The sequence below is a fragment of the Notamacropus eugenii genome, chromosome 1, assembly GCF_028372415.1.
Source record: "Notamacropus eugenii isolate mMacEug1 chromosome 1, mMacEug1.pri_v2, whole genome shotgun sequence".
In the NCBI taxonomy this organism is placed as follows: Eukaryota; Metazoa; Chordata; class Mammalia; order Diprotodontia; family Macropodidae; genus Notamacropus; species Notamacropus eugenii.
Genome location: NC_092872.1, coordinates 534,199,779 through 534,224,432, shown reverse-complemented (window position 1 = coordinate 534,224,432; position 24,654 = coordinate 534,199,779). Strand labels below are relative to the sequence as shown.

Here is a 24,654-nt window from a genome sequence, read left to right as displayed (position 1 = left end):
CTCACAACAACCCTGGCAGGTACATGTTACCATTATCCCCATTCTACAAATGGGAAAATTGAAAGGAAAGATACAAATGGTAAAAAAGCAACCACAATGACATCTTAAGAGAACCTCTTTAATGGCATCGGGGCTTTGGGTTCCCCATCCATGATCTAGTGAAGACCCTAGAGACAGAAGACCTGGGATTGTGTTCTAGTACCAACAGCCTTGTAACACATGGGCAAGCCTCTGTCTCTGTGAGCCTTAGTTTCCTCACCTGCAAAATGGATTTTTAAAGTCCTACCTACTTGCATCCAGGAGGCTGTTGAGAGAACATTCTGTAAATGTCAGCATGCTCTGGAAACCCAAGTTATTATTTTCCGGATTAGAATAATAGTCACCATTGACAACATGGAGACTGTAATTTCCTAGGTTTGATCGCTATCGCTCCTGGAGTCTGTGGTCACCTGCCATTATTCCTGATTCTCTAGCCTATCATCACTATCATTCTGAGAAAACAGCATGGAAGTAGGATACAGAACTGACAAGGATCTGGGCACAGCCTCAGGTAAGGGAGTCAGATAACCCAAGGTCACATCATGGGCTCCAAAAAGGCAGTTCCCCAATGTCTTCCTAGGGCTTTTTGCCCAGTGGCTAAATAGGAAACCTTCAATAATAGGTCTAGCAAGAAAAGTTTAAGGAGGAAGAAAAATACATTTTTCCAGTTTCAGATCAGGTAGCTTGCCAACAGCTTTGTCCCTGGGTAGCCTGATAGAGTCTCTAAGCAGAAGACTAAGGATGGCTAGGTGGCACAGAAGATAACTTGCTGGGCCTGGAATCAGGAAGACCTGAGTTCAAATGTAACCTCAGATACTTACTGGCTCTGTGATTCTGGGCAAGTCACTTAACCTCTGCCTCAGTTTCCTCATCTGTAAAATAAGGATCAAGAAAAAGATGTGTCCTAGTCTGGAGACTTCGCCTGTGAGCAGTGATTCCGCTTCCCCCCAGAAGCAATTGTTTTGCTTTTTGAAAGCACAAGTTTTTATAACCAGGGGACTGGGAGCTCATTTTGGGCACGGAGGAGTTTCTCCACTCTAATCCAGCAGCTCAAGCCCCTTTGGGAAGTCCAGTCACAGCTTCAATTCCTGTTCCTCCTGCACCCTCCAGCAGGGGCAGCCAGGAATGGATTCTGTTCTTTTCTCTTTTCTTTCTCAAACCAGACAAGGTCCCCAAGGGACCCACTCCAAGCACTCCAGAACACTGAAAGATAACATAATGGGATGCTGTAAATCCTAATCACTGTGTTGGCTCTAGATAGTGTGAACTTTTGTCAGTCTCTGGGTAGAACAGAAAATAATAGCCAAAGTTTCTGGTTAACATTAAGTTTACAACAGAGAGGTCCCCAACCTGGGCTTGGAGCAGGGCTGTTGTCCCCTCCATGGAAGGACATCATAGGCTGTGCACCTTTGGAAGGGCTGTCCTCCATGTCTATACGTACTCCCTCACCTCTGCCTCAGAGAAGCCTTCTCTTCCTTCAAGCTCAAGCTTCCCTCCCATTCTAAGCCTGTCCTGAACCCCACTTCTTCCAAAACTAGAGGCCTCCCTCCAAAACTACCTTCTATTTTACTGGTTTGTATTTGTTTCTTTTAATTCTCTTCATATTTATTCTGTGTATACTTATACATGAACCTGCCATCACCTTCATTAGCATGTAAGGTCTTGAGAGTTGGATTTTTTCATTCTTCATATTTGCATCCATAGTACTTGGCACACTAGTTTGTAGGTAGTAATTATTAAACATTTAGTGGCTGAGGATAGTGACGATATATTGGTAAGGTCCAAATAATAATGCATTAGTTCAGAAGTATTCTTGAAGCATTGTTCTTGAAGTAAGACTATTGTTATTATTAGACCTATTTTAAAGAAAATATCTTTAATATTTGAACTGTGCAGCCCACTCCAAAATAACTCTACATATGCTATATTTATTTTTGTGTGTACATATTAATTCCCTTGCATAAGATGTTAGCTCCTTGAGGGCATAGGCAGTTTCTTTTTGCCTTTATTAGAAACACTCGACACGAAAAAGGCATCAAGGAAAATTCATTACAGCAGAGTTCAGAGGAATTGAACACTTTGGCCAAAGCAGACCCCCAGCCCCTTTTCAGGAGGAGGGAGCACAGAATACAGAAGTGAGATGAGCTACATACTGTTAGTTCAAGACAGATCCTCCCATCAGGAGATGGATTGGTTCATTTTCCATCAGGTCACCATCCTCTCTACATTACCATTAAGTAACCCCGCCCCCCAGTGTGATTTCCCCTCCCAAATATGCTTTAACATGGGACCCATGATCATAAAATGGAGGGGTAAGTTTATGTGGGGTGTGCGTGCTTAAATACGTGAGGTTCATTAAGCAAGCACAGTGAAGAAAAGTCTCCAGGTCATTTGTCTCGGCTAATTCCAGCTAGCGGTAAATCTGGTTCCTTTATCAAAAACTTTGTAATTTTCTGTAGGCCATTGTCTTTCTTTTGATTGATTGAGTCCACCTGCAGTCTGCTGGCCTTCTTATTATCTAACTTATTCTCAGTGACTTCATCAACTAACAATAACTTGCTGTGGAAACTTAACTTTTGCTACCACACCTCTATATCTGAAGCTCAGCACAGTGCTTGGCAAATAGTAGGTGCTTAATAAATGCTTGTTAAATTGAATTAATAGTAACAATATACTACTAATAATTAGCATTTATGGGACTTTAAGATTTGCAAAGGACTTGACAAATATTTTCTTATTTGATCCTCATGACAACCCTGGGAAGAAGGTGCTATTTATCATCCCCATTTTACAGGTGATAAAATTCAGGCATACTGATGAAGTGACTTCCTCAAAAGCACACAGTTGATGAATATCTGAGGCTAGAGTGGAACTTAGGTCTTCTTGACTCTAGATCCAGCTCTCTATCCAAAGACAGAGGAAGAGACCTGACCATGTATGGTCATGTAGTCAGGGACATAACTGGATTGTTTCTTGACTCCTAACACTAGGATCTCTCTATGACACTGAATCCCAGCGACAGAAATCTTTCCAGTTTGGAAAAGCAAGAAAGTGTTGGAGCTTGTGCTCCCCTTGCATAGTTTTTGAGCATTTCAGGCTCCAAAGAAGCTTCTTGTAGAACATTACTATGTGGAGCAATACTGGTACTGTTATCATCATCAAATGAGAGAGAGAATTCTGGGGCACTGAGAGTGCCCAGGGTCAGGCAGCCAATATGTCCCATAGACTGAACTTGAACCCAGGTCATCCTGGCCCTGAAACTAGCTTTTTATCTGCTACAAAACACCGTGTCTCACTATTATTCCTGGAATCAGGAATAAATAAACAAACAAACGAATGAATGAATAAACAAATAAATGAATGAATGAATAAAATCATTATTTTATAGCTGTATGCAACTTCTAATGTTATTCATTGTAATATTATAATAATAGATTACAATTCTTCAGCATCTTAGAGTTTATAGAAGGCTTTACATACAGTTTCTTATTTGATCTTTGCTACATCTCTGAGATGCAGGCAGTGAGTACAAGCATTTTGGAGAGGAATTACAAGCCTTCATCACCTCACACCTAGACTGCTGCAAAACTCTGATGTTGGTCTCCTTGCCTCAAGTCTCTCCCCACTCCATCCATCCTTTACTTAATTGTCAAAGTAATCTTCCTAAATCACAGGTTTGATCCTGCTCAATAAACTCAAGTGGTTCCCTATTACCTTTTTTATAAAATCCTTTTTTAAAAATATTTATTTATTTTATTTTAAATTTGTGGAATAAAATGAGCATTTCCATAATGTAATACAATAAAAAAGATGATTGCACATGAAACTACAAATCTATTATGTACAATTTGCTATTCCTTTTAAATATATAATAAAGTTATCATGTAAATTTCTTTTTTCCCCTTCCACCTCCCCTGCTGCCCTAGAGACGGCTACCATTAGACACAATCATTCTGTACACACTTGTATGTCATCAAAGAAATGTATGAGAATGCAATGGAATATTTTGTTGTTCAGTCTTTTTAGTTATGTCTGAACATTCATGACCCCATTTGAGATTTTCTTGGCAAAGATATTGGAGTGGTTTGCCCATATCCTCCTCCAGCTTATTTGACAGATTAGGAAACTGAGGCAAACAGGGTTAAGTGGTTTGCCCAGTGTCTCACAGCTAGTGTCTGAGATCAAATTTGAACTTGGATCTTCCTGACTCAGAGCTCTATCCACTGCGCCACCTCGCTGCCCAATGGAATATTACATCACTTAAAAAAAATAATAATAAATAAAAAAATAATAAATAATAAATATGGAGAGTTCAAAAGAACACCAGAAGATTAGAATGAACGGATGCATAACAAAGAATCAGAAAAACAAAATACACAATGACTAAAATAAGTAAATGAAAATAATGCTCAAAGCCAATTGAACTCATTAAATGGAGTCACAGGTCATTCTCAGAGAACATATGATGAGTACACTTTCCTCCTCTTAACTGATGAGAGGGAAGGACTATGGGAGAGAATATTGTACATACTGAAGGCATGAATTATATGTCCGTTGTTTTTGAGTCTTGGTTTGCTTCTTGAATGTTACTTATTATCATAAACTCCGTTACTAATAAACATTAATATTTCAATATATAGAACAAAAATGTTGATCGCATATGTATTTGTGAACTCCTTTTAGGAACAATTGCTTTTTTAAAAAAAAGTCTACAGTAAATTTAGTAAGTATATAGAGGCAATGTAGCATAATGGTTAGAGAGATGGTCGCAGGGCCAGGAGAGCCTTCATTCAAGTCACACCACTGATACATACCAACTATGGGATCCTGGGCCCTTAACCTATCAGGGCTCTAAGCAAGTCTCTAAGCCTTCCAGAAAAGGTGCCAATCTGCATCAATAGCAGAGATTTCCTCATCTGGGAGTTCTCTATATCAATAAACTCTTAGGTCCACTCTCTAGATTATCCCTAAATTATGTGTAGCACATTATTAATAACAAAATTTGCTTAACTATGTTTTGTTGTTGGAAGGCCTCTGGAATAGGGATAGGTGTGACAAATAGAAAAATAATTAGTTTAAAACAAAAGGCATCAGTTTTAAAAAAATAACTAAATGAGATAATTTCAAAAACTAAAAGTGTCCCAAATAGATCATTTCTTATTAGCATCATTCCCAATGTGCTTTGTAAGTGATTCTCTCAGCTGTGTCCTATTCATTCTCTATATGTTGGACCTGTGCACTTGAATTGGCCAATGCTTCCTCTTAAGAAACCCCCTTTTAAGCAATTCTACTGTTGATAACTCTAAGAAACAATTTTTCATCACATATTTGTGGCATTGCAAAAGTTTAAATAAGTCTGATTCTTCCTTTCACTGGGGACAGAAATGTTTATCGTGAACAGAGACAGGTTTCTATAGCCAGAGGAGAGAAAAATGTTTCTGTCTCTTCAGGCTCTTATGACTGTCTGCAAGGTCTACCCTTAATACCTGGGGAGATTACTGCCAGTGGAGAATGGGAGTAGCAAGATAGGTTTTCATACCAAAATGAGTGTGCATTTTATTCCTTCCTTTAGTCAAATGTGATGAGAGTAAACATGTTTTTCTCTCACCTGCCCTCTTTATCCCTCCACTAATAAGTCTTTTGCTTGCCTCTTTTATGAGAGATAATTTGCCCCATTCAATTTCTCCCTTTCTCCTCCCAATATATTTCTCTCTCACTGCTTGATTTCATTTTTTTAGGATATGATCCCATCCTCTTCAATTCACTCTGTGCACTCTGTCTCTATGTGTGTGTGCGTATGTGCATGTGTGTGTGTGTAATCCCACCCAGTACCCAGATACTGAAAAGTTTCAAGAGTTACAAATATTGTCTTTCCATGTAGGAATGTAAACAGTTCAGCTTTAGTAAGTCCCTTATGACTTCTCTTTGCTGTTCACCTTTTCATGCTTCTCTTCATTCTTGTGTTTGAAAGTCAAATTTTCTTTTCAGCTCTGGTCTTTTCATCAAGAATGCTTAAAAGTCCTCTATTTCATTGAAAGACCAATTTTTCCCCTGAAGTATTATACTCAGTTTTGCTGGGTAGGTGATTCTTGGTTTTAGTCCTAGTTCCTTTGACTTCTGGAATATCCTATTCCATTCGCTTTGATCCCTTAATGTAGAGGGTGCTAGATCTTGTGTTATCCTGATTGTATTTCCACAATACTTGAATTGTTTCTTTCTAGTTGCTTGCAATATTTTCTCCTTGACCAGGGAACTCTGGAATTTGGCCACAATGTTCCTAGGAGTTTCTCTTTTTGGATCTCTTTCAAGCGGTGTTCTGTGGATTCCTTGAATATTTATTTTGCCCTCTGGTTCTAGAATCTCAGGGCAGTTTTCCTTGATAATTTCATGAAAGATGATGTCTAGGCTCTTTTTTTGATCATGGCTTTCAGGTAGGCCCATAATTTTTAAATTGTCTCTCCTGGATCTATTTTCCAGGTCAGTTGTTTTTCCACTGAGATATTTCACATGATCTTCCATTTTTTCATTCTTTTGGTTTTGTTTTGTGATTTCTTGGTTTCTCATAAAGTCATTAGCCTCCACCTGTTCCATTCTAATTTTGAAAGAACTATTTTCTTCAGTGAGCTTTTGAATCTCCTTTTCCATTTGGCTAATTCTGCTTTTGAAAGCATTCTTCTCTTCATTGGCTTTTTGAACCTCTTTTTCCAATTGAGTTAGCCTATTTTTCAAGGTGTTATTTTCTTCAGCATTTTTTTGGGTCTCCTTTAGCAGGGTGCTGACCTGCTGTTCATGCTTTGACTTCATGTCTCTCATTTCTCTTCCCAGCTTTTCCTCCACCTCTCTAACTTGATTTTCAAAATTGTTTTTGAGCTCTTCCATGGCCTGAGCCCACTGGGTGGGCTGGGACACAGAAACCTTGACTTCTGTGTCTTTGCCTGATGGTAAGCATTGTTCTGCCTCATCAGAAAGGAAGGGAGGAAATGCCTGTTCACCAAGAAAGTAGCCTTCTATAGTCTTATTTCTTTTCCCTTTTCTGGGCATTTTCCTAGCCAGTGACTTGACCTCTGAATATTCTCCTCATACCCACCTCACCTCCTGATCATCCCAGCCAGCGCTTGGGGTCTGAGATTCAAATGCTGCTTCCCAGCTTCAGGGCTTTTGGCGGGGGCAGAGCTGCTATTCAGTGTGAGATTAAGTTCAGGTGCTCAGGTGGGGGCAGGGCCGCCTCACAGGCTCAGTTCCCTCAGAGGCTTTATGCAGAGACCTTCAACAATGGATCCAGGCTCCTGCCTGCTTGGGGAGCCCTGGTCTGCTGCTGCCTCAGCTGCTGTCTCCCGAGGGGGCCTGAGTTATGGGAGCACCCCACTCCCCTCTCAACCCGCCAAAGAGACCCTCTCACTGACCCCCATCACCTGTGGGTGGAGGGACCCACGCTGCTGCTGGAGATTCCATCTCTGAAGCCCGCTCAGATCTGCTCTCGGTGCTGCAGGCGTGGCAGGGCTGTGCTGGTCTCCCAGTCCGTGGCATGAAGGACCTTTTGTGAGAGGTTTGCAGGTCCCTCTGGAACAGAAATCTCCTTCGCTCCCCTGTTCTATGGCCTCTGTTGCTCCAGAATTTGCCGTGAGTTCCTTTTTACAGATGTTCTATGGGTTGTGAGTTTGGAGCTATGTGTATGTGCATCTTTCTACTCCGCCATCTTGGCTCCGCCCCCTCAGGTTTCATTTTTAAGAAAAATACACAGGAATTATTTTCAATGCCTGATACCCCCAAAGTACATTTCATTTGCCTCCTGTACTATATATATATGTGAGCTGGTGTGACAGGCATTTTCCCTCTTCCTCTCCCAAGCTCTGCCTGTCAGTGTCCTCAGAAATGGTTGAGTGGTAACCCATAAATTAACAGTGTGTATTTTTCTAGGGCATTGCCCTTTACAAATAAATATATTCCATGTAGTGTAAAGTGCCTCCCCAGGCCCTACTTTGCCTTCAGTTCCTTTGTGGGGTAGTGGGAGAAGTAAAAATAAAGTAATAAAAAAAGACAAAAGCTAAGAAAGCATTTTTCAAACTTTATTGCTACACTTGGTAAATAAAGTGATTATACTTAGGAAGTGCATGATAATCTTCTGTTGAATTCAATTATAATACAGGAATGTCATTAAATTAGGTTTGCTTGGCCCCATGAAGGTAGAATTAGAACTATGTATTAGTCAGAGAGGGGCAGATTTAGGCTTGGTAGAGACCACAGATCATAGACTTAAAGTCATCTTGGTCCAACCCCCTCATTTTACAGATGAGGAAAATGAGTCCTAGTTGTATAGATAGAAGTGGCGGAGGTCCCTTCCAGTGTTTAACATTCCATGACCTTGTGACGTTTTTGGTCCTAATGTAGGCCAGAACACTTTACAAGTTGTCTTCTCATTACTTAAAACCAATATCAGGGACAAGTCAAGAGTACTCAATTCTTTTTTTAGGACCATAAATCTATTTGTGTTGAATAGTTTACTAGTTCCTTAACATGTATGAACTGAATTGAATAGAGAGACTGGGCATCTGGGCAAAATATTCTATAATTCAAATTATAATAGCCAAAACTTATATAATGTATTTTTAAAAATAGTTTCCTAAATCTTCTGTTCTAGTTTTCTTATAAGTTCTTTTCTAGTTCTAAGGACTATACTTATGCAGCAAAGTAATGGAATATGTTATTAGTCCTTAGACCTGACAGGACTTATTTTTAAGAATTAAATACAATTTAATTTAATAAATAGACATAATAATAAATATATACTAGAATTTAGTAATAAAATATGCTTAATTAAAAATGTTTTTTTCTCTGCCTTCCTCCTTCCTTCACTTCCTTCCTTACTCCTTCCCTTTCTTTCTTTGATTCTTTCTTTCTTTCTTTCTCTTTCTCTCTCTCTTTCTTTCTTTCTTTTATTCTTTCTTCCTTCTTTCCTTCCTTCTTTCCTTCCTTCCTTCCTTTCCTTCTTCTTTCCTTCCTCCTTTCTTTCTTTCTTTCTTTCTTTCCTTCCTTCTTTCTTTCTTTCTTTCTTTCTTTCTTTCTTTCTTTCTTTCTTTCTTTCTTTCTTTCTTTCTTTCTTTCTTTCTTTCTTTCTTTCTTTCTTCCTTTTTTTCTTTCACACTTCCCAGTCACATTTTCCTAGTCCCTCTACCTTTGTCAACAGAACTTTCCCTTGTAACTTTAAAAGTAAGACAAATGAATATGTGGGCCATGTAGGAAAATGTATGCTCTGTTCATCACTAATAACCCACCTTTTTTTTTTTTTTTTTTTTGCCGAGGTCAGGTTTCATTATCAAGCAGTTCTCTGAAGTTATGATTACACACTAAATTGAGAAGAATTTAAAAATTTTTTTTACTGTTGTTTTCCTTTACATTATTATGGTCATTACAGAAATTGTTCTGACTGTGTTTACTTCCCCAGAAATAAAGATTCTGGTCACCTCCAGGTGCATTTCACTATAGCCCAAATGGGTCTAGAATGCAGGACATAGGGGAGATGTTTGGGGAAGCAGCCAGAGGTAATTAGTACAACCCTATTTAATTTCTGATAATATTTGATATAAATTTTGGACTTTAATAAGGGTCAAAGCTTGAATTAAGAAGAGTCTGGACCTAATAGTCTCTTTTGTTATCTTAAGTAAATTCAGAGAATGCCTTTTGGTGTATCAGCAAAGCAAATGGGGCTGACTTAGTAATTTCCTTAGGAGACCCTTTTAATGGCATGTTAGTGTTAAGGAAAAACACAGATGTCCTAAGTTGTAATTTTGACTTTGTCAACTCTGTTAAAGGTACTCTTTCTTGTGTCAGCAACTTCAAGGACCTGTTTATGACAGGATGCTTGCCACTAGAGTAGTAGGATTTTCTTCTTATCATATGTCACAGAGATATATGTTACAGAGAAGAAATTTCCACAACCTAGGATCATAAATTCCAACTGACACTCCTTTGTTAATTGTCTTGTCTTACTAAATTTGCAATTTGTTCAACTAAGAGAGTTCCTTTGTCATGGTAAAATGTATTTAAGCCAGACAATTTCTGTACTGTGTAGCTAGGTTCTGATCCTGGCTCCATGGAATTCAAGTACTGTTACTTTAGAAAGAATTTATAATGAATTTATAATAAGATAATAAAAATGTATGGATTTAGCCTGTTACCTCTACTTTAACCAAACTTTCAGGTTAACACTTCCCAGGGAGAAGAGGATTGTGATAATTAAGAAAATAGTGAATGCCCACTACCACTTTCAAGCAGGAAATAGAAATGTAGGCAAAAGATATTTCACCTGAGCCCTGGGTAAGAAAAGATAAAAACTGCAACCCATAATCCTGAGCCAACAGGAAATTGGCTAGAAAGTCATACTTAGATGGGCAATGGAGAGTGGTTCCTCTACCCTTGGGAGATATTTTTATGTGATGCCTGGGGCACTGGCAATCAACTTATAATGAAGGTATCTGGGAAGGATTTTCTTTTCTTTTTTTTTTTTTTAGTTGTAAATGTATTTTGGCAAGACAAAGGTGTCTAGTGTCTTCTGCTTGAGGCTAAGGAGAATTATTGTGGGAGAAGCTACCAGGGACTAGACTATAATGGAAAACACTTTAACTATTGCTTGCTAGAAGCTAGGGAAAACTGCACAGAGAGAGACAGCTGTAAAGGAGAGAAGTTTAGTAACTGTACTGAGAGAGTCTAGAGTTTTGCTGAATCTAATCACAAAATAATTTATTAGTGATAGATATGAAGCCATACACTTGGGTTCAAGAGATCAATTTCATAAGAATTAGATTAGGAAGATATGGTTAGTATATAGTTTCTCTGAAAAATGTTTGGGGATTTTAGTGGATTTCAGGATAAATACGAATCAAAAGTCCAAGTACTGAGGTTCAGTTTCCATTATGTCTGTTTACTACCTGTATGACCTTGGGCAAGGCACATAAACTCCCTGGGCCTCAGTTTTTTATTTGTAAAATAGGCTGGATTAGATGATCTTACAGGTTTTTTCCAGCCCTAAATCTTTGAGCAGTCCAAAACAAAAAGTTAGTGAGATCTTGGGCTGTATTAAGATGGAGTATAGCTTCTAGAAATAAAGAGGTGATAAATCTAGTGTACTCTGGCCTCCTTAGTCTCATTTGTGTGTCAGAAGACATGCTGTGTGCAATTATGGGAACAACATTTTAGAGGGTACATTGATAAGCTGGAAAATGTCCAGAGGATGGCAATGAGGGTGGTTAAGGGCCTTCAGTCTATGCTATATGAACATGGGTAGAAAGAAACAGAGATAGTCAGTGTGTCCTCTGTTAGGAGATAGATAGGAGGTACAATGGATAGAATGCTGAGCCTAGAGTCCTAATAGACCCAAGTTCAAATCTAGCCTTAGATACTTTCTAGCTGTATGACCCTGGGCAAGTCATTTAACCACTTTCTGACTCAGTTTTCTCAACTATAAAACAGGAATAACAACAATGACTACTCTTAGAGTTGATATGAATATTAAATGAAATAATATTTGTAAAGCTTTTAGCACAGTTACTGACTCATAATAGGCACTTAATAATTACTTGCTTCCTTTTTTCCTTCTTCTAGGTATCACAATGGAAAACATTGAGGCTGGGGAGGACTTTCTCTACGCCCATGGCTCTGAGAGTGAGAGAGAGCTGAGTCCTTTCAGACCATGCCTGTTTTTTCGCTGTGCTTGGTTCCAGGTGAGACCTTCCATGTGGCCTCTTGCTGCTCCCCTGACTCTTCCTTTCCCTTTGGGAGTGGGTAGAGAATTTTTACTTCAGTGACCCACATACCACACTCTCATTTTCCCTCCCTATCTCTGGCTAGAGTTAGGGCTGAAAATTTTTGCTGAAGCTGTGACTAGATTCACTAATGAACGGACTCTCTTATGTACACAAGCTGTAGGCCCAGATCCATATGGGATACTTTCTTTTGTCTTTTGAGGAGTTTATAGAGTTATAAAAAATACTAACTTTGCTCAGCAAGCCTCTAGTCAAAAATCCTTTAACAATTGATCAGAAACTCTGATCTTTTCTCTGAGCAAGGAAGGGAACTTTCTAGCCAATTATGTTATGTGACATCAAGCACCATGGCCACAACTCAACTTATAATTCCTAACTGCAATTAAAGTTTACACGAGGTAATGCTCATTTCTGGGTTAATACCAGATGCTTTTATATGATGAGAAAGAGAATTGGTTAGGATATAACAAAGGGACAAATCATGACAGATGTCTGTAAACCAATGCACAAGTGGAAGGAGAAGGGGAGTTGGAGAAGCCTCCTCACTGTTCCCAAACACAAGTGTCTATGCCTCCCAACAGACATGATCTGCATTCTTTGTCATCAGGCTGGAGGCTGTGGTGGACTGCCATCACCTTCTCCCTCCAGTCTGCAGTCCCTGTCACCATTGCTGTCTCCTTTGCCCTCATGTCCAGCTGCCAGAGGGGATGATGAATTGGTTGCCACTACTCAAATGTGATAATGTTGGTAAAAGCTCTTTGCAAACCTTAAAGCTATATGCATGTGTATGTAAAAATACATATATACCTATTCAATGAATGGGCATTGCCTCACCCTAAGTGAGTACCTGCAAAGACCTTGGCCTAAAGGGCCCAAGGTCTCCCAGTGCATCCTGGATCATCTCCAGTCATCCTGATGAATATCTGGTCACTGGATTCAGATGGCTCTGGAGGAGAAGAGAGGCTGGTAACCTGCACGGCTCTCCCTCACTCAAAACAAAGTCAAGTGCAAGTAATGTCATTATTTCTCTGATGGCGTGGTCTTTTTCAGCAATGAAGGATGAACACAATCAACACACGTGTGTGTGTATATATATATACATATATGTGCATATACATATGTTTCTGTCTCTATGTATATATATATAAAAACATGTGTGTATATACATATATACGTGTGTGTGTGTGTGTGTGTATCACTTCTCAATGGAGGCTTTCCAGAAAAGGCTGGATGGCTGCTTGTTCAGACATTACGTAAAGGTAATTCATTGCTTCCAATTCCAAGATTCTGTGAAAAGACAACATTGCACAGGAAACTCTGAATATGGAGAGATAACCTTGGGAGGTCCTCAGAGGTCAGGGATGCAATGAAAGTGAAAATTTATCTTATGTTTATTTTGTACATATGTGATGCCTCAAAAGATTTCATGCAGCTGAAAGTTTAAAACAGAGCGAAGACTTTTGGGACACTGTATCTTGTATGTGCTTTTGATGGACACGTTATCTCTCCTGATAGAATATAAGTTCCTTGAGGGCAAGGACTATTTCATCTTTGAGTCCCCAGAACCCAGCCCAAAGCAGACTTCATTTATGTTTGGTTGACTTATCTGGTATTGTTTGAAACTGCACAGGCTCTGGGGTAAGGACTGCTTACTCAGAGATCTTATTTTCTGCCCATTTTGATATGAATCCTTCTAAAACCTTTCCCTTAACTTGTTATTAAAGCCATTTGTGATTTGGAACCTTGTGAGCCTGAGGTGGAGATTGGAGAATCATCTTCAGGTTCCTAGATAATCTACTTGGGGACAAAGAGCAGGAGGAGGGAGAGCTCTCCCAAAGTGACTGTTGGACCTTCTGTCAGGAAGGGGCCTCTGACACAAGGGTTACATAAAAGCTTCCTCCATTGGCTGGAGACCTTGTAGATTGCATCAACTCTGGGCTGCAGTTCCTTCTTGGAAGTGATTTGGGTAAACATGACCTTAGCTCACAGCTTACAATTTTCACTACTTCCTAATTATTTAGTCTCAAGGCATAAAACTCTTTTGGATTTCTTTAAAAACAAACAAAACAGAACTCAGTAACAACCTTATTTTACTTGTATCTTGTTTTTGTATCACTTTCACTGTTAAATAGTTCTGAATATACCGCCCCTCCTCCCCTACACCCAGAGATCTTTGTCTCACATCAAGGATTTAAAAAGCAAGAAAATTCAGAAAACCTAACTAATGCATTAATAGAGTCTTATAGCATATGCAGTATCCCACAGCTGTAGTCCACATCCCTGCCATTTCTCAACTCTTTTTCTAGGACCGAGGGGATTCATTATAATCACAGTGTTGTTTCTTTTCACTGTTTTCCTGTTCATTTTACTTTGAATCACTTTATAGAAAGCTTCTCCGAATTCTTCATTTTTATTGTTTCTTATGGTTCAGTAATATTACTTTATTGTACCACAATTTGTTGAGCCATTTCCCAATTTATCTCCTTTATTTCCATTTCTTTGCTATGACAAAAAGTGTTGCTAGGAATATTCTGGTGGACTCACGCCCTTAACTTTCTTGGTCCCTGAACCTGTTTTCGCTCCCTGGACTCAAAAAAGTTCTGTTCCTTATTTATATATGCCTCTCCCCCTGTTTTTGGCCATCATTGCCAGCTTAATTCTAACGCCCAATTTTTCTTTCTCTTCTTACTGTGGCTACCATGTACCCTGGTCTAGACTACACTAGAATCTTTTCTAGGATATATAGTCATCTGGAAAATTCCTCGACCAGGATCTGGCCTCTATACCTCACTGTAAGTGTTCAGGTGATCCTGAATTTTCAGGGGCCGTGTTTAATCTAGTTGGCTCTTTCAGGCCAGAGAGGCTTTAAGTGTAGGCCTGGTGACAGGCTATCATCTGAGAACCAGTATATATTATCTAATTAGAGGAGGTTCATCTCTAATTTGGTTAGAGGGTGATGAATTTTTCAGGTATAACAGCTCACAAAGATCATTTCCTAAAGATGCTACAGAATTGAGATCTGTCTACACTGGTGCAAATAGGACCCACACCAAAGAAATGAGATTCTAGAAATTTTGAAATGATTCCAAAGGAAAATGATGTGGACAGAAAGAGCAAGGGTAGGGTTACATAACATCAGAAGTATATACACCAGATTCTTATACAGACGAGGTACAAGTCTTGACTTAAAATTCAGCTAACTTGTAACCAAAGTTCACTAATTGTAAATGTTAGCCTGAAAGAACCTCCTCATTTTACAGATGAAGAAAATGAGGCACGGGTAGGAGAAGTGACTTTTTGAGGTTATTGTTTTAATAAATTAAAAGGCAGGGATTGTCTTTTGCCTCTTTTTATATCCCTGGTGCTTAGTACAGTGCCTGTCATATAATAGGCATTTGATAAATGTGTATTGACTGACTACATATCCGAAGAAGGACTCAAACCCAGATCTTCCTGATTCCAATGATAACATTCTATATATTGCATCACTCTGCCTCTCAGAAAGTTTCCCAGGCCTAATCCATGACTATACGTGATTTTTTCCCTAGGCGATGGCAGCCAGTTTCCTTGTGACCCCCAAAAGACAGTGTCAATTAATTGCCAAATCTAATAATAGTTAGCATTTATAGTATACTATGTAACAGACAAATGTGCTAAGCACTTTACAAATATTAGCTCATTCGATTCTCAAATATTATATATATTTATATATACATGTATGTATTATTCTCAATTATACCTGAGAGGTATGTACAATTATTTTCCCCATTTTATAGTTGAGGAAACTGACGTTAAATGATTTGTCCACAGATTTGTCACACAGATAGTAAGTGTCTGAGGCAGGATTTGAACTCAGGTCATCCTGACTCCAAGCCCAAAGCTCAACACTCTGCACCACCTAGCTACTGATGGGCTTTTCTCAGTACTTATACTTCTCTCTCTATTTGTTATGCTTGACACTACTGATCACCCTCTCTTCCTGGATATTCTCTTTTCAGGGTTTTCATAACACTTCTTTTTCCTGGTTTTCTTACCTGTCTGACTGCCCTTTCTCAGTCCCCTCAGTCTGCTTTGCTGGCTCATCATCTAGCTCCTGTCCCTGAACTGTGGGTATTCTCAAAGGTTCTGTCCTGGGCCCTCTTCTTTCATCTTTACATATACTCTCTTGGTGACCTCATGAAATAAGTGCCCATCACAGACAATACCATTCTTCAAACCCTCAGATTCGTTGCCTTAGCATTTTTCTTTCATCCTCACTCCCACTTACTCCACATATCTAATTAGTTGCCAGATCTTGTAATTTTTAACTATACAACATCACTCACGTTTGATTCCTTCTTTCTACATGTACAGCCACTATCTTAGTTTAGTTCTTTATCACCTTTCCCCTGGACTATTACAATAGTTTTCTTGTTGATCTCCCTGCCTCAAGTCTATCTCCCCTCTAATACATTATTTTTTTTTTGTTTTTTATTTTTTTTTTAATGTTTAACAATCACTGCCATACAATTGCGATTTTATCCCCCCCCACCTACCCCCCATTACCCCCCTCCCTCCCCACGACTGCATACAATTCTGTATAGATTCTACATATACTTTCCTATTGAGTATATTTTCACTATAGTCATGCTATGTAGTCAGACTAAGATAAATGAAAGAAATCGTATAACAAATCAGAACATGATACACAAACACATACACATACACAAACATGATCTGCTACATTTTGTGAGTGACTTCCATATTTCTCTCTCTGAGTGTGGAAGGCATTTTGCCTTGAGAACCACCTTTGGGATTTTTTTTTTTTATAAGAAGTTTTTGTGTTATTACAAAAATCTAAGTCTACCAGAAAAAACTCTCACACACTGTGGTTGTTGCTGTGCACAAAGTTCTCCTGGTTCTGCTCCTTTCACTCAGCATCAGGTCATATAAATCCTTCCAGGCCTCTCTGAAGTCTTCTTGTTCATCATTTCTTATGGCACAATAGTACTCCATTACATTCATATACCATAATTTATTCAGCCATTCCCCAATTGATGGACATCCCCTTGACTTCCAGTTTTTGGCAACTACATAGAGTGCTGCTATAAATATTTTTGTACATGTGGGACCCTTTCCCATTTTTATGATCTCTTGGGGATATGGTCCTAGTAGCGATATTGCTGGGTCAAAGGGTATGCACATTTTTGTAGCCCTTTGAGCATAGTTCCAAATTGCTCTCCAGAATGGTTGGATGAGCTCACAGCTCCACCAACAATGAATTAGTGTTCCAACTCTCCCACATCCTCTCCAGTATTTATCATTTTCTTGTTCTGTCATGTTTGCCAATCTTATAGGTGTGATGTGGTACCTCAGAGTTGTTTTGATTTGCATCTCTCTAATCAATAGTGATTTAGAGCATTTTTTCATATGATTATAGATAGCTTTAATTTCTTCCTCTGAAAATTGCCTGTTCATATCCTTTGACCATTTATCAATTGGGGAATGACTCCTCTAATACATTACTGCCAAAATGATTTTAGTAAAGTAAAGAATTGACCAACTGTATCACTCAAAAAATTTTATAACTCAATATACCATATCACTATTCAATAAACTTCAGTGGCTTCCTATTGCCTCTAAGAGAAAATTATTTTTAAAATTTTAAAATTTTTAAAACATTTCTCTTTAGCTTTGAAAACCCTTCACTTCCTTGCCCTAATCTCTTCTTCCATATTTATTATATGTTACTCTCCTTACCATAAATTATGTTCTGGATAAATTGGCCATCTCTTTGTTCTTTGTATGATACTCGTTTCAATGTATTTTCACTAGCCAAACCCCATGCCTGGAATGCACTGCCTCCTTAGCTAGGTCTTATACAATCTCTCTCATTCTTCAAGATTGCATTTGTAGTTAATGATTTTTTAAATTAAATCTCCCTTTATAGTTATTCTCTAGCTACTTAGATATGTACTTGTTGTCCCCCTTGTTAGAATGTAAGATCCTCAAGAATAGAAATTATTTCATTTTTTTGTACTTGTATCTCCAGTGTCTAGTACAATAGATATAATGTGGTAGGCCCTTAATAAATGCTTTGTTGTTTGATTAACTGATTGCAAAAACATAAAATAGTGAAAAAGGCAAGATTTGAAACTGAGTCCTCTGACTCCAAATCCAGTGCTCATTCAATGTTTTAAGGAGTTGAGGAGTTGAGTGGGATAGGAAAGAACGTAAAATTAGAGTTAAGAGCAGTGGATACAGCGCTGGGCCTGGTGTCAGGAAGACTCATCTTCCTGAGTTCAAATCCAGCCTCAGACATGTCCTAGCTATGTGACCCTGGACAAGTCACTTAACCCTGGTTGTCTCAGTTCCTCATCTGTCAGATGAGCTGGAGAAGGAAATGACAAACCATTCCAGTATCTTTGACAAGAAGAGCCCAAATGGGGTCACAAAGAGTGGGACACAATGGGACAACATCAAAGAAAAGAAAGAGGTGTATTTTTTAAATTCTTTTCTGTGGCTAAGCATCTTAGTCATTCTATTTACAAAATATTCAATTTCATATTTTTGTCTTTCCATTTGCATTGTTGTAAAGTATGTAGTGATTGCATATAAGGTTTTCTTAGTTCTGCTAGTATCAGTTCAGATAAAACTTCCCATACTTCTGTGAATCCTTCATAGTTATTGTTTCTAACAGTGTCATCAAATTCAGATCCTTATATCCATCATAATTTGACTAGCCATTCTTTTGCAGGCATTTATGCTGCTTCTGGTTCCTTGGGAACTATTACTATTACTGTTATTTTGAAATATTGAAGAAGATAGAATCATGTGTGTATAAATAGATAAATCATTTATTAAATACTTACAGTATGCAAGGTGCTGTGCACAACTCGGGATACAAATACAAGTGAGATAGATGCCTTCCCCTCAAGGACCTTACATTGTCATAGGGGAAGTTCACGCATAAAGGGGAGTGGGAAGGCGGTGGGAATTGGGTGAGAGAAGGTACCCGTAGGGGCTACATGGTAAGTGAGAGGAATCTGGACAGAAAATTCAGATATCCAACTGGAACCATGGCTGGGGACCTTTCTAAAATGGTAGTTCCAAAGAGAGAGAGAGTGGTAAGTCAAAATAGGAAGACTTTTATAGGTAGAATAATAATTTAGGTATTAATATTTAGGTAATGATATTTCACTATTAGTAATTAACAATAATGTTAGTAATAATATTAATAATTAAATCTATTGCATATATAATTACATTTATATTTAACAAAATACAATAAATTATATTTACTATTAAAAGAATTAAATAAATTAGTAATATTAATGATTTTAGTAATTAGTAATAATAACAAATAAGGTACTAATATTTTAGGTAATAATATGGGTAGAATAATATAATTTGTATATATATCTACACATATATACATACATACACACACACACACACACACACACACACATATAAATAAATGCTTTTCCAAGGTGGTAATGACAGAGGAGAGAAGTAGAAGGAGTCTGGAGAAAGAATCCAGGTTCAAGTGAGGTAAAGACTAGCTGGGGTCCTTCTTAAAATGTGTGTGTATATGGATGCATATAAACCAACGCCTGTACATACATGTACATGTATGTATTGCACATGTATAAATATAGATACACAATGCATAGATGCACGCCTTGTGCATGCATATATATTTACGAGTATGCGTATACTAATTTACAGATACACATTCATATATCCATACATATGTAAATATGCACACATATACACAGTACACATATTTATACAATATAATTGTTAATGATAAATGAATGATAATTTATTTATATTCCGATATAAATAAGAGGTAGTTGGAAACTTTGGAAAAGAGAAATTTTAGGATTGGGAAGTGATGGGATACTCTTAACTGTTGCTCCTCTTACTTCATTCCTAGTTGAGGTGCTGCTGTGGACCATGCATAGACAAGAGGCAAACAGAGAATAGATTAGCTAACCTGATAGGTGAGTGTCTCCTTTCAGGGCTCCTCTACTCTGTTGGTGGGGTAGAAGGGAGTGGTACTTTTCCACCCAAGCGGTGGCAAACATGAATGAGTCCGGGAAGATGTCTATTTTCCTGGTGGGTGCGGGACCTGTATTTCTAGCTATTGCGTCCAAGAACATTAAGCTTGGGCTGCTGCTGTACAGAGTCATATTATGCCCACACTGCTGACTCGGCCATCTTGCTATTTGTAGGTTTCAGTAAACTTGTTTCTCTTTTCCCTTTCTGTGAATCCTTTGGGGAAAGGATTTCAGAGCCTGGATTAACGCCAGGCTTTATCTTTCATGAGGTAGGGAAAGGAGTCTGGTTATGGTGTCCAGATTTCTGAGAAACAAATGATTAATACGTTCAACAAACATTTTTTAAGCTCCTACTGTGATCTAGTCGCTGCTCTATATACTGGAGATAAAAGAAACCAAGTGTAGCGCTATCTGATGTCTAAGAGCTTACATAGTATTTTGGGAAAACAACATGTAAGAAGTGAAATATAAAATATATTCAAAACCGATACAAAGTATTTCTCAGGGAAAAGGCAATAACAACTTGGGAGATCATGATAGACATCCTGTAGGAGGCCAAACTTAAGCTGAGCTTTGCAGAAAGCTGGGGATTCTATAAACCAGAGGTGAGTAGAGAGTTCACCCTAGATCTGGGGTACACAGTCTGTGCAAAGGCCTGGAGGCTGGTCTTGGGGATAGCAGCAAAAAGGTCAGTGAGGGAGGACAGTAGTGTGCAGTAAGCTTGGAATGAGAGGCCAGAATCAGATTGTGTAGGACTTTAGAAGTCAAACTGAAGAGTTTTCCTTTTGCCCCAGGGATGAGAGGGAGCCATTGCAGAAATTTTGAGCAGGGGAATGACAGAGCCAGACCTCACAGAGAGGATAGAGGGCCTTTTGACTACTCTCTACCAATAATCACAATCAATTACCAGGGATCCGATTTCATGTTGGTACTATCTCCCACTTTTTTGGGTCTGTTTGTTTTGTTTCTGAGTCCTTTGTTTTTTAAGGAAATGGGAGCACTTTTAGCTTGTGAATATAAACTCAGACATAGAGAAAATTGCTGGGTTAATCCTAGGTTTCTGATCGTATTGTATCCAGGGGAACGTTCCACTAACCTGGCAAAGTGTCTAATCCTAGAGGGTGTGGTACCTTCAGTGTTCTTGCTGCTGGAGAAATTTCATGTCATGAAATCCAGGAGTTTCCAGTAGCCAAGCTATTGCGAATAGACATTTCCCATGCTATCTGTCCTGTTGTGCAAGACTTTTAATTGTCTTCCTGTTCAAATTATTCTGGCTTCTCTTCACTTGGGAATCCCTATCCAGGATGCTGTAATATGGAGAGGAAGTAGGATATGGAGGAATAGGGAAAGAACCTGACCTCATTCTCAGTCTTCAGAAGATATTTCTAAAATTTATTCTGAGTTCACATCCTCTAGAAGAACTTCCCAAACCTCTGTGCTAAGGGCCTAGTTGATCCAAAATATCTTCTGTCTGAACATGTTTCTCCTACTCATCGACTTAAATTCCTTAAACTTTCCACATCTGGGAGAATCTTTTTGGTCTAGTCACCTCTGGGTTGAAAAGTAGATCCTGAAACCATCTATCCCTTAAGCTGGTCTTCTTCCTCTTCTCTCCTTTACTAGGTAATCTCTTTAACCCTTCCATTTGTCTTCACAATAATTCTAGAGATCTGGAAGCTTTCTCCATAGAACTTCAGCTTCTCCCCAGAGTTCCTATAATTCTTGCATTTTATCGATTTCTTTCAGCACTTCCAGAGCCAAGGTTTGTTGTTTGTTTGTTTTCTGGAGATTTACTTACCTATGCCCATTTGGTAAATCCTGTAACCGAGGTTATAGCTCTTGGTTCCTTTTCTTGAATGTTGTAAGGTACTTCTTAGCTCACACTTCTAATTGCAGTCTTCATACTTTCCTAAAACCATCTCAAATTGTTTTCCTAAAGTCTTCTCACCCAGATTTTCTTGTCTGGGACATATCAAGTAGGTAAGAAGAGAGAGATGGAAAGAAAACAACTTGGATTAAGAATCAGAAGATCTGGATTCTAGATCTGAATGTGTTACTAATTAGTAGTGTGACCTTAAGCACACTTATTTAACTTTTCTGGGCCTGTTCCCTTATTAATAAATTAAGAGGATATGATTAAATGATCCTTAAGGTCTATATCAACTCAACAAATTTTTATGACTCTTCAATAAATATCATATTTAATACTAGTAAAAATTACATTCAGCTGAACATCTTCTAAGTGGCCTTTTTATCTTTCAAGAAGAATGCTCTTTCACTTTCGTTAATTTATCTATTAAAATGTAAACTCTTTGAGTATTTTACTTGTACCTTTATATCCCTAGCACTTAGTACATTGCCTAGCATACAGTAGGGACTTAATAAATATTTGGTGATTGACTCAGTGAATTTATATTACTCATTATTCACTGGCAGCTACATGGAATAATAGATAGAGCAATGGGCCTGGAGTCAGGAAGAGGAATTCGTATACACACTCAGACACTCCCTAGCTGTATGACTCTGGGAAAGTCACTTAATCCTGTTTCCCTCAGTTTCCTCATCTGCAAAACTGATATACTAGTAGCACCTACTCCCTGGGGTGGTTTTAAGGATCAAATAATTGTAAACCACTTACCATAATGCCAGGCATAGAGTAGGCAATTTATAAATGTTAGCTATTATGATTATATTTAGTAAAAAAGAAGGTGGCTGTGATCAGGGTTTATTAAATTTCCACTGGGAGAATAGCAGAGGTGTCTTCAAAGAGCCTTTCTTTCCTTACCTGTAAAATTAGGATAATTAGACCAATAGTATACCCTGTGAAGGTTGTTATGAGGCTCAAATGAGATGCTATGTGCGGACCTCTTTCCAAATGTTAGAAATATATATATATACACACACACACATATGTATATATGTACACATATATGTAAGTAACCATAATTGCAACTATTTAAAAAATTTTAAAACATTTTTATTCAAAGTTTTGAGTTTCCAGTTCTACCCTCCCCTTCCTCTTTCCCTCCCTCCCTCCCTTCCCCTGTCCCTACGATGGTAAGCAATTATACATGTGCAATTGTGTAAAACATTTCCATATTAGTCATTTTGTATAAGAAGCCTCGAATAAAAGAAAAAATGAAAGAAAAAAGTGAAAAACTGCATGCTTCAGTGTGTATTAAACCAATATTAGTTCTTTCTCTAGAGGCAAACAGTATGCTTCATCATTAGTCCTTTGGGATTGTCTTGGATCACTGTATTGCTGAGAATAGCTAAGTCATTCATAGTTCTTCATTGAGCACTATTGCTGTTACTGTGTACAACATTCTCCTGGTTCTGTTCACTTCACTGTCTATCAGTTCATTAAGTTTTCCAGGCTTTTCTGAAATCATTTTGTTGGTCATTTCTTATAACACAATAATATTCCATTATGATCATATACCACAGCTTATTTAACCATTCTTGAGTTGAAGGATATCCGTTTGATTTCCAATTCTTAGCCACCACAAAAAGAGCTGCTATAGATATTTTTGTACAAATAGCTCCTTCTCTCTTTTTTGGATGTCTTTGAGATATAGAGACCTAGCAGTGGTATTGCTGGATCAAAGGGTATGCATAATTTTATAGCTCTTTTGGCATTGTTCCAAATTGCTCTCTAGAATGGATGAATCAGTTTACAACTCCACCAACAGTGCATTAGTGTCCCAGTTTTCCCACATCCCCTCAAACACTTTTCATTTTCCTTTTTTGTTATATTAGTCAACTTGATAGGTATGAGGTGGTACCTCAGAATCACTTTAATTTGAATTTTTCTGATTAATAGTGATTTAGAACATTTTTATATGACTTAGAGATGGCTTTGATTTCTTGGAAGCTGCCCATTCATATCCCTTGACCATTTATCAATTGGGGAATGATTTGTATTTTTATAAATTTGACTCAGTTCTCTATATATTTGAGAAATAAGGCCTTTATCAGAGATACTTGCTGTAAAGATTGTTTCCCTAGTTTTCTACTTTCCGTATAGTTTTGGTTGCATTGGTTTTGTTTGTGCAAAACCTTGTGTAATTTTATGTAATCAAAATTCTCAATTTTACATTTTATAATGCTCTCTATATCTTCTTTGGTCCTAAATTCTCCCTTTATCCATAAATCTGACAGCAAACTATTCCATGCTCTCTTAATTTACTTGTGGTACCATCCTTTGTGTGTAAATCATGTACCCATTTTTACCTTCTCTTGGTATATAGTGTGACATGTTGGTCTACATACTCTATACCTAGTTTGTGCCGTACTGTTTTCCAGTTTTCCCAGCAGTTTTTGTCAAATAATGAGCTTTTGTTCCAGCTTGGATCTTTGGGTTTGTCATATACTAGATCACTATGGTCATTTACCATCATGTAATTCATACCTAATAGATTCCATTGGTCCATGACTCTATTTCTTAGCCAGTAACAGACTGTTTTGTAATTACTGCTTTACAGTAGAGTTTGAGATCTGGTACAGCTAGACCACTTTCTTTCACATTTTTTACAACTATCAATACCGAAGGATTCCATAGTCAAACTATGCACATCCCCAAGGTGCCTTGCACTGAAGATTGATCAGGCAGAGCTGTGACAAGAAGTTTTTGTTCCTAGAGAAAGTACCACAAGCCATCACTATGCACCAGTAGTGTGAAGCACACTTTCAATTGAGCGTGGAGAAGACAGAGATGCTGAGATGTCAGCGTGAAATAAGGGAGCAATGGAGGTAGGGTGAAGTGCCTATAACGGAAAAGCATGGAGTAGTGGGGGAGTGTGCCACAGAAA

The 24,654-nt window shown here is 38.2% G+C and overlaps 1 protein-coding gene across 1 annotated transcript in view; it reads left to right on the top strand.

The window, feature by feature from the left end:
* The first annotated feature begins 466 nt into the window (after positions 1-466).
* The window catches only part of LOC140520263 (xanthine dehydrogenase/oxidase), a 112,570-nt gene continuing 88,382 nt past the window's right edge, over positions 467-24,654 (top strand). Inside the window, exons 1-2 of the mRNA XM_072634112.1 lie at positions 467-550; positions 11,638-11,756. Of these exons, the coding sequence (XP_072490213.1) occupies positions 505-550; positions 11,638-11,756 (165 nt within the window). The 5' untranslated portion in view covers positions 467-504. The remainder of the gene's footprint in view (positions 551-11,637; positions 11,757-24,654) is intronic.